Source organism: Melanotaenia boesemani, chromosome 20 (assembly GCF_017639745.1).
Source record: "Melanotaenia boesemani isolate fMelBoe1 chromosome 20, fMelBoe1.pri, whole genome shotgun sequence".
In the NCBI taxonomy this organism is placed as follows: Eukaryota; Metazoa; Chordata; class Actinopteri; order Atheriniformes; family Melanotaeniidae; genus Melanotaenia; species Melanotaenia boesemani.
Genome location: NC_055701.1, coordinates 20,837,905 through 20,848,065, shown reverse-complemented (window position 1 = coordinate 20,848,065; position 10,161 = coordinate 20,837,905). Strand labels below are relative to the sequence as shown.

Genomic DNA, 10,161 nt, shown 5'->3' with positions numbered 1-10,161 from the left:
CAGTTCTTAATATCTGAGTTTAAAAAAGACTAGTGTACCTGCTAAAATCCTGATAATATTCAAACTAACACAGCAAAAGAGAGCTTTGCAGGATCGTTGCTTTGAAAAAATAAATGTTTTCTTGTTGTCTTTGATTAACCCTCATGTGTACTAAATGCATAACACTTCTCGGTTAATGTTGGACATTTCCTTCTGTCATGAGCTCTGGTTGTTTTTCTCTGCATTCCCCCCCCCCCACCTTCTCTCTCTCTTTCTCTTCTGTGATGCATAGAGAGGCGGGCCGGGCCAGGCCGGGCCGGGCCAGACTCGGCTTATATGGCTTCATGTGATCTTGTTGGGAGGCGTTTAGAGGGAAAAATAGTTTTTCAACATCCAGCAAGCAGCATTTGAAAGCTGACCATCCCTCTCGCCCAACGGAGCTACCGGCTTGTTTGCGTTGGTGAGCGCGTGTCTTTCTATTTTTTCCTCCCGAGGATATTGTTTCATCACTTGTGCGGGTCCGGCATCCGGATACTGACGCTCTGCAGCTCCGATAATGGGAGACACTCAGTCTGCGCAACGGGAGGGCAAGAATGATGCAGCAGCTGAGGAGAGTGCAAATGTGGATGATGTTCAAACTGAACAGCAAATTGAAGACAAGGTATCATCTTTTATTTCACCTGGAATTAATGAACAAATTCATCACATTGATTTGTTAATAATTTATCCCACAACAACAAGATGATTTTTAGTTGTTTAACTATAAAATCTGCTAAGAAAATCTGTAAAGACTGAGCAGAATCAGCTGATGACTGCTGAGAGCTTGAAAGATGCTGAAGCTGAGCTTTGCTGGTGTCAGGACAGTGCAGATGCAGCTTGCCAGCTAATCCATTAAGACTAAAAGTAAAGTCACATCCATCCCTGTTCAGACATTGAAACTGGCGATTAACCACAATTAAATATATCCAATATAAAGAGTTTTATCAGTTTTTGTTCTAGGGAGCAACAATTTTTCCACTTTCTTGTTGCAAAGTGCAAGAGGAGGCTACATATAAAAACAAAAAAAAAGTTGCTGCCACTTTTATTGTCATAAAGAACCTTAAATGAAGCTTTGGTTGCTGTTTTTTCTTAATGAAAAGGGAAAGTCTCCTGAAGAGCCTGTTTTCACTGTTGCAATGATTTACTATTAGAGATCATTAATTCTCAGAGGAACCCACGTAGAGCCCAGGAAGAGGGATAAAACATCTTCTTTACTGCGTTCAGCGAAAGGCAGTATTGATTATTTGTGTACAACATCATTACCTGGTCACGCTGAGCAGGAAGTGAAACCTAGAGCACCATCCTGTTACAGAATGAAGAGCTATAAATGTGTCTAATTCTAGATACTTTGCAGACATAGTTGACTTGAGACGATCATATTATGAAGGGAGGTATAGAGGGAAAACATGCCACTGCTTTCAGAGCTGATTTAACTGGCTGAAGTTTTCTAGCTGCATACACTGCTTCATCATATTAACTTTAATTGAGTGGAATAATCTGTTTTTTCTTTTTCTTTTCTTTTCTTGGTATAATTGTGAGAATAACTGAGGGTCTTCTGTGTCATGTGTGTGTGTGTTTGCAAAGCTATTACATAACTTGAAATATTTTAATTTCCTGGACGTTTCAGAGCAGCACATTCTGTGGCAATTAGGCTCTAAATGAATAGAAACAAAGACATGTCTGTTTACAACTTGGTGCAGGTCAGATGTGTGTATGTGAGACAATACATTTCTTTAAACTGGAAAAATGAATTATAATCACAGCCTTTTGAACTCTTAGAGTTTATTAGAGTGAGTGTGTGAGTTTCATCTCTACATTTGAGAGAATTTTTTTTCATGGTTTACACATATAATCAGTTTCAACATCATTTATAAGAACAAACGTTAGCGCCACAAACCGGCTTCAGCTATTTGTATAGTTGTTTATTTAGTAACTTACTTCACATTAGTTACTGGGCTTAAGTTTCTTGTTACTGAACCCCTGCTCAGACTCTTAATACTAATCTGCCTCACAGACTTGAGATTTGGGCAATTAGGACTGTTAGCTGTAAGGCTGCCATCAGTGACTGACTGTGTTGTTTGTTTAGAAAATAGGACAAAACACACAGGAAGCTCTGAGAATACCAGAAATTCATTGCTTCTTTTCAACTGTTGCAAGTGTTTGGATGTCACTTGTAAATGAGTAAAAGTGACTGCTAACAGTCTGTTTTCTGTATTTGAACCACACGAGCAGAGGTACAGTCTACATTAAGTTTTGTTTTTCTTCTCACAGCCTCTCAGAAACAATGGGCAGATCTCTGAGATCAATGGGACAGCAGACAGCTCTATAGCAGAACTTAATGGTCTCTGTGAGGATGCGCTTGCTGCAGAGGGTAGGTACTTATAGACTGTGTATATTACTGCCCATCGACAGATTCTCTAAACATTGTTACAACAGAAGCATTGCTTGTTGAATGCATTTTCAATCTTAGCAGCTCTTGGAATCAAAGTGATATAATAATCAATTTCTTTCTTTGGTTTAGTTGTTCTTTGTCCAGAGAAAGATGCCCAAGAAGAGTTGAAAGTAGAAGTGGTGACACCCTTGGAAGAGGAGCTGCCTGTTGAAGCAGATGCTAATGAAGTAGAACCAATTGAATTGATTGAGATGGAGGCCAAGCAGAATGACATCAATGAAGGTTTTAGGAAGTTTTTCAGCAACATAAGTTTGAAGCTGACTGTGAAGAGAGGCTCTACAGACAAAGCTGATATGGCAAAACATGTGCCTGAGGAGGAGTTAGACAAACCAGATGACATCAAAGATACCGTAAATGAAATCACTTTTGAGACTGCTGAACAAAATACAGATTGTAACACAACACCAGAGCTTCTTGACAATGACTCAACTACGTATCAGACGCTGACAGATGTCCCATCTGAGGATTTTGTAGAAAAAGCGGAGGAGGAAACAATAGAAACCAAAGACAAAGAAGCTGCACCTAAAGATGCAGATGCATCAACAACTTCACCAGAAAATGAAGACACTGACCAGGATGCCACACCTGAAGAAGAATCACTACTATCCCCATCTCATCCAGATGAAAAAGAAATTACAACTCCTTTTAAGAGGTTTTTCACAACAGGAATCTTTTCTGGCATTAGAAAGAAAAAGAAGCCCAGAGAGGACGAGGCAGCTGAGAAAGAACTGGTAGATATGGGGAAAAAGATGGCTGCAGAGACAACTGATCAAACTGTACAAGACGAACAACAGGATGAAGAGGAGATTGCTCCTGGTGTTGAAGGACCCACAGCTGAAAGAGAGCTTGAGAGCAATGAGAAAGAGGAGATCCTGACAGCAGAAGCAACATCCTCATCTGGAAATGAACCTGTTCAAGCCAGCCCCCTGAAAAAACTCCTGTCAGGCTCTAGTTTTAAGAAAATCTCCAAAAAGCCGAGAAGCAGGAAATCAAGTGATGCAAAGCTCTCTGACTCTGGGGAACACAATCAGCTCCTGTCATCTACAGAGTCAGCTGAGACTAAGACCACCACAGAGACAGCAGCTGGAGAGGATGGAGCGTGGGCTTCCTTCAAAAGACTTATGACTCCACAAAAGCGCATGAAGAGGCCCTCTTTGAACCAAGAGGAGGAAAAGATTCCAGGCTCCATAGATGGAGCAAAGCACAAAGAAGGAGAGCAAATATTAGAACGCAGCACAGAGGAAGGAAAAAAGAGAAAAGATTCATCTGTGTCATGGGACGCTGTTTTGTGTGGTTCTGGAAGAAGAAGCCAAAAAACATCAGACTCTGAAGATGAAACTCCTCACGAAGACAACAAACAAGACAGTGGAGCCAAACTGTTGCCAGCAGGAACTTCTAATGAGGTGCCCGATGATCTGACTTCATCCCCCAAAGAGACAGAAAATCCTCCAGAGGAAGACGAAGGGTCCGCATGGAAATCATTCAAAAAACTTGTCACCCCTAAAAGGAAAGCAAAGGATGATGATGAAAGTAAAGATAACATACAGTCTGACGGTGAAGTTGCTCAAGATGATTCTTCCTTCTCCATAAAGAAACTCCTGCCAGGACGAAAGAAGAGAAAGTCTCTGGAAAAGCAAGAGCATGTATCTTCTGAAGAGGCCAATAAAGAAGTAGCTTCAGGTGACGAGGACTCTGAGACACCAGCCGTGGTTCCACTGTCAGAGTTTGATCAGGAGGAGACAGAACTCCATGTACAAACAGAGGCAGATGTAGAAAGTAACGTACCAAAAGAAGCAGATGACAAACTCCATGATGAGATAACAGAGCAAGTCCTAGCTCATGACAGCCCGACAGCTGAGGCAAAGGAAATCCAAGATAATGAAGCAGCTGTAGAAAAGGAAGTTGCTCCAGCACCTGTTACAGATGAAGAACCAGAAGACCTCACCGAATTGATCAGTAAACATCAACAGCTCAGTGATATCCCAGAGGAGGGTGTAATTACAGAGACGACTCCAGTATCTGTCACTGAGGAGGCGGCAAGAGATGATACCATCGCAGAGGACCTGATAGAGATCACATCTGAGGCCGTCACTGCTCCAGAGCCTGTGGACATTACCCTGGCGGATGAAACTGAGATGGTCTCTGCGGTTTCTCAGTTATCAGAGTCCTCAAAAACATCTGGCAACACAACACCTGTACCTGCTGAGTACAACGTCATGAACATAGAGGTGCTGCTGCAGCAGGTTTCTGAATCTGTCTCCATAAGTCCAAACGCAGTCCCGGTGAGTACGGAGGAGCCTAACTCTGAAAGAGTTGTATGTTCAGTCTCACATCAAATACTTCAATCATCAGTTACAAACCAGCCAAAAGTACTGGAATTACACAGAAGATCGGATGCAACTGCTATTATAACCGGTCTAAACACTGAAGCAATCAGTGCAGTTAATGAACTTGAAGCAACAGCGGAAACTGAGACTGTGTCTCATCTCAGTGAAGCTTTTCCAACAGAAATTGCAGCAGAGGTTCCCACCAAGGAGCTTGACAATGCTGAGCCTGCTGCAGATGAAGTAGGTAAAGTCACTGTTTCAGAGTTACAAGAAAGAATTAAAGCATTAGAAATTGCTGAAGAAAACCAACATGTAGTGGAATCTGTATCAGAGGTAAATGAAGACTTGTCTATTGAGCAGGTACGTGAAGGTGAGGAGGAAGTTGCCCTGGCTAAAGAAGTTATAAAGGATCAAATTGAGAAGGATGTCTCAAAAATACACTCACAAGAGGAGGAATCAGTTGTGGTATCAGCAGAAGAAACTCAAGATGCAGCTGTGAAAGAGGAAATCCAAATTCTGGAAGATGAGGAAATTGAAAGTACACAAAATGTCTCTGAGCAAGCTCAGACTGAAGATCAACCACCCTCTTTGGCGGATGAGTTGAAGGCTGTGTTAGCATCAGAGGAGTGTGATGTTCAGTCACCTGAAGTACCATCCTATAAGGATATTCCACCACTTGAAACAGAAACAGACAAACCCAACCAGACAGTTCAGGATCTCACTAAAGCAACTGATGAGACAACAAACAAAGAACCACAAACAGAAGAAGTTGAAAACTTTGAAGTTGCCGAAGTTTCTGAGATCACAGACGTTAAAGAGGTTGCAAAAGTTTCTGAGATCACAGACGTTAAAGAGGTTGCAAAAGTTTCTGAGATCACAGACGTTAAAGAGGTTGCAAAAGTTTCTGAGATCACAGACGTTAAAGAGGTTCCCGAAAGTGCAGAAGTTACTGAAGTTGAAGACATTTCTGAGGTTACAGAAACTAAAGTTATTTCTGAAGCTACAGAAGTACCAGACGTTGAACATGCAGCACCAACCGAACCAGAGGAAGATAATGCTCAAGTTCTTAAAAATGGAGTAATATCAGAGGATGCTCATCCACCAGCAGAAAAAGTTGAAGAGGAACCGAAAAAGGAACCAGAACCACTGACTGAAGCTAATGTTGATGCTCCTGAACCTGATGACACTCAAGAATCAGAAGCTGCTGTAGCTCCTACATTAGATTCAGAAGCAGCGGGCTCTGAGTCCCTTGAAGAGGAAATTATATCAGATGTTACTTCAACGATGGAAACAATTACAGCTGAAGCGGAACAGACAAGTGAAGTTAATGCAGAGCCTGAAGAGGTGCTAAAACCAGAGGTATCCCCACCTGACGTCAAAGATGTAACAGAGACAGATACAGAGGCAACTAAATCTCCATGTGAGGCTGCACACAGTGTTGAGGAAAGCCAAACATTAGTAGAAGATGCTCCACAATCTGAAGAAAAGGAAAATGCTGCAGAAGAAATTGAAAGTTCAGCTGCAACACAATTGGATCAGGATTGCAAGATAAATGAAATATTCCCTATTGACACTCAGGTTGAGCACGAGGAAAGCGTTGTTGAAGCTGCAAACGAGCTACATGCAGTGGCAGCAGTTCACATACCGTCTGTTAATGAAGAACCAAGCTGTGCTCAGCTCCTTGAAAAAACCATATGTATTGAAGAAAGCCCTGCACCTTGTGTAGACTCCGCTGAAGCTTCAAGTGAACCCACAAGTGAAGTGAATGTTTGTGTAGTGCAGGATAACGTAGAGGGAGAAAATGTGAGTAAACTTCTTCCAAGCCCTGAAGTAAAGGCTGCTGCATCTGATCATGCTGTAGTGATGCAAGTAGCCACACGCAGTCTAAAAGGTGTTACAGCTGAGAAACCTAACCTTTCGGTTCCTGAACCCTTGATGACCAAATTTTCATCCGAGACAGAGTTTTATGATGTCATTGAGACCACAGTGCCATTATTGAATAATGATATAAGTGAGATAGCAGAGGAGCGCAGTGTAGTCATGATGATGCGCGTGCCTTTAGTGGAGTTTGAGGAAAATCACAGGTTCCAGGTCCATGTGATGAATGTTGATATCAGACATGCTGAGAATTCATCTGAGGCAGCCATAGAGGTGGGGATTCTAGAAGCCAAAGAAGTCATCGATGTTTGTCATGAAACCATTCAGAAGGTGGAGAATCTCTCTGCCACGGCTAAAATTGAAGGGGAAATTGTTCAAGACGACGTCAGAATGACAGTTCAAGAAATCATTCAGCATGTAAAGGAAGACGAACCGGAGACAATACAATCTGAAGCTGGAACTGAACTGAGCGAATCGAATAAGGTGAAAGGTACAAGCATGATTAAGGAAAGCATGGAGACAGTTGTGGAAAAACAAAGTGATGACTCTGAAATCCCAACGCAGCAACAAGTGGCTGAAGATCACACGCAAATATCTGATATTCCCGATATCACAGCAGGAGATGCAACAGCAGAGGAATTAGCTGTGAAGAAATTGAATAAAAACATGGAAACACAACTTCAAACTACCCAAAACCAGATTGTGACACATAGCAACAGTGGATTAATCTCATCAGCTGGTAATGTGGAGTCCCCTTCAAGCCTTTCTTTAGAGTTTAAACTGAACATACAGTTTGGGCAAAGCAAGGTGCAAGCACCCGCTTCCCCCCTCACAGAGCGAGCCGAACCTGTGAAACAGTCCGACATGTATGAAGCTGGCATTCAGGCGGTGGAATCAGTTGAACCTGAGCCACAAAGAAACCTAACACAGACAGCTGAGATTGTGAAACAGACAGAGCAACATGAGGTAGCAGTTCAGGCAACAGAAGTCACAGAACCAGATGCAGACATCCATTCAGATCAAAGAGCTGTGATTGCAAGTATGCCAGTGCTACAGGAAGTCGGCATGCAGGCCATGGAAACAATAGAACCAGTGGAAAAAGTCAAATCTACAAAGAGTGCAGTCACGAAGGTCCAGGCATCAGAGATAATAGAGCCGGTGAGACAAAAAGAAAAGAGAGCAGTCATCATGAGTAAGCCAGTGCTCTTTGTGAAAAATGCAGAGGAAGATGTTCAAGAGATTGAAGAGGAAAATGATCAAGATGTGTGGCTGGATGCAGAGGAAGACATTTTTACTCAAGAGGAAGCACAAAGATATGCTCATGAGGCTGAAGAATCTGAGGAGCTGCTAACTGAAAGTGAACCTGAGGAAGAAGAGGAGGAAGAAGAAGAAGAAGAGGAAGAAGAAGAAGAAGATGAAGAAGATGATGATGAACATGAGTTGGAAATGGTGTCTAGCCCCGAGACTGATGATAACGAATATCAACAGGAGACACAAAAAACTGTTGGTGAAATTGAGAGTGAGGGGGAAGATTTTGCGGTTGCACTTGAGGACCTGGAGAGCAGCATCACTTCGGAGGATCTGGATTAACATAAACCTGCTCGTTTGTTTCTGACTGGTAAGCTTCTCTTAATCTCAATGTTACAGACTCTGACTCGCTCTTTATTGCAGTTACTCCTAAAGTCAAATAAATTAATTTCCTGCAACTTTTTTTCTTTTCTTTTCATAGGTTGGACCATAAAAAAGCAAAAGGAAGACAGCATCCAAAAGCCTCTAAAGCCTTTTCTTTGGAACTGTATTAATCCAGAGACTCTTAATATTTACTCATGAGACCAGTCTTGATTTTTAAGATTACATTATAAAGTATTTAGCCTAAATTTTGGTGGTGGCGTGGCAAGAGAAGTATGGACTATGAAAGTGCTATTCTTCTCAGGGGGGATGCAAATAGATCCAACATACAAACACCAATTCACTAAATTTTACCAGTTTTTGGTTTACTGATCTTATTTAACACCTTATTCACTTTTTGAATAGAATGTATATGTCAGAGAGATTAATATTTTTAACTGGCTTGTCTTTTAAGCTTTAAAAAGCATATAAATAAATTCAGGAGCATCATTAATTCATGTGTGTCACCCCCAACACAGCACATATCTTTTTATATTTAAGTGTATGTAGATATTTCACAGCTTTCATTGTGTATCGTCTATGTTCATAAAGTTTTGTTTTTAGCTTTTGTTTAACTATTTAATATAAACACATGTTCCTATAGGATATAAAATAACTGGTAAAGCTGAAAGTACTGAGGATATATAATGTTTTGTGTTGTATATAATGTGTTTTTAATGCTCACTCAGGCTGACCTGTGCGCATTTCCAATCTACAATCCCAAGTGAAAAAGCTGACACTGATTTGCAGTAATTCTTCCATTTTTTTTTATTTTAATTTCACTGCAAACACCTTAAACAACCCAAGATATTTCATGCTTTTATCAGCCAAAAATGACATCATGTTAATATGCATCTGTTTCTGCTGTTCAGGGCTGTTTGAACTGTACAGTTTTGAATACTTTTCCACTCTTATACCACTAAAACGATGTTTTGGTGAAGTTTGTACCCTTAAAACAATGAAATTCCTTAATTAATCTAGTAAGATTAGGCTGTGCAGGGGGAGAGATATGCAAATACCTTGCAATCTTTTATTAATACTGTCCCATTTCTCCTCCTCAAACACTCAGCCTTTCATGGGTACTGCTTCTGGACCAAATCATGATTGCCTGTGGACGTCAACTGTATGAGATCATTTCTCTTTTTCTTCTTTAAACCTGATCCAAGCCCTGAGTTTCCCCAGTCCCAGCTTTTTAAAAAGGAATTCAGGCCTGAAATGCAGGGATGTGTGTATATTGATACTAAAATAGAACTGAAAAGATGACAAAATTGAAATATCTTGGGTTGATATTGTTTAATTTTTACACCATTTGGTACGTAATAAAAATTCAACTCTGCAGGACACAACAAAGTTGTCAACATGTCTTTAGTTTAAATGACTTCATCACAGACTGTCATTAATATAATCTGTGGAGACCTATTTACAGCGGTTTTAGTTGTGCTGGCTTTCTTCCAGCTGTCTGTGTGCATATCAGTGAGATAATTGTTGATAAAATTAGCCCAGTAACTAAAATGCAACAGTTCTAGAAAGATGCCATGCTACAGATGTGTTTACATTTCGTCTTTTTATTCAACATATAATGAACTTTTAAGACACCTTTCACACCTCAACTAATGTTTAAAAGCAAAACACAGTCCTGAGTTACTTGTATTCATATATCAATCACTGTTTGATTAATAAAACACTAAATGAATACCTGCTAATTTCACATGCTTGGTATGATTGTTTGCTTCTGAATGAAAACTGAGCTGATTTTATTTAGTTTTTAGTTTAATTAAAACCTGCCTAAGTTTATATTTTACACTCAAAAACTGAAAA

At 40.6% G+C, this 10,161-nt stretch overlaps 1 protein-coding gene across 1 annotated transcript; it reads left to right on the top strand.

Annotated features, from left to right (window-relative positions):
- The first annotated feature begins 535 nt into the window (after positions 1-535).
- On the top strand, positions 536-9,983 carry akap12a (A kinase (PRKA) anchor protein 12a). Its single transcript, XM_041972636.1, has 4 exons — positions 536-640; positions 2,290-2,389; positions 2,540-8,293; positions 8,405-9,983. The coding sequence occupies exons 1-3, from the start codon at positions 536-538 to the stop codon at positions 8,263-8,265; spliced, it is 5,931 nt and encodes a 1,976-aa protein (XP_041828570.1). The 3' UTR covers positions 8,266-8,293; positions 8,405-9,983.
- Positions 9,984-10,161: the final 178 nt, after the last annotated feature.

Coding starts and splice junctions, on each gene's coding strand:
- akap12a (XM_041972636.1), top strand. CDS start 536: ATGGGAGACACTCAGTCTGCGCAACGGGAGGGCAAGAATGATGCAGCA. Junction 641..2,289: donor AACAGCAAATTGAAGACAAG/GTATCATCTTTT, acceptor TTCTTCTCACAG/CCTCTCAGAAACAATGGGCA. Junction 2,390..2,539: donor GGATGCGCTTGCTGCAGAGG/GTAGGTACTTAT, acceptor TCTTTGGTTTAG/TTGTTCTTTGTCCAGAGAAA.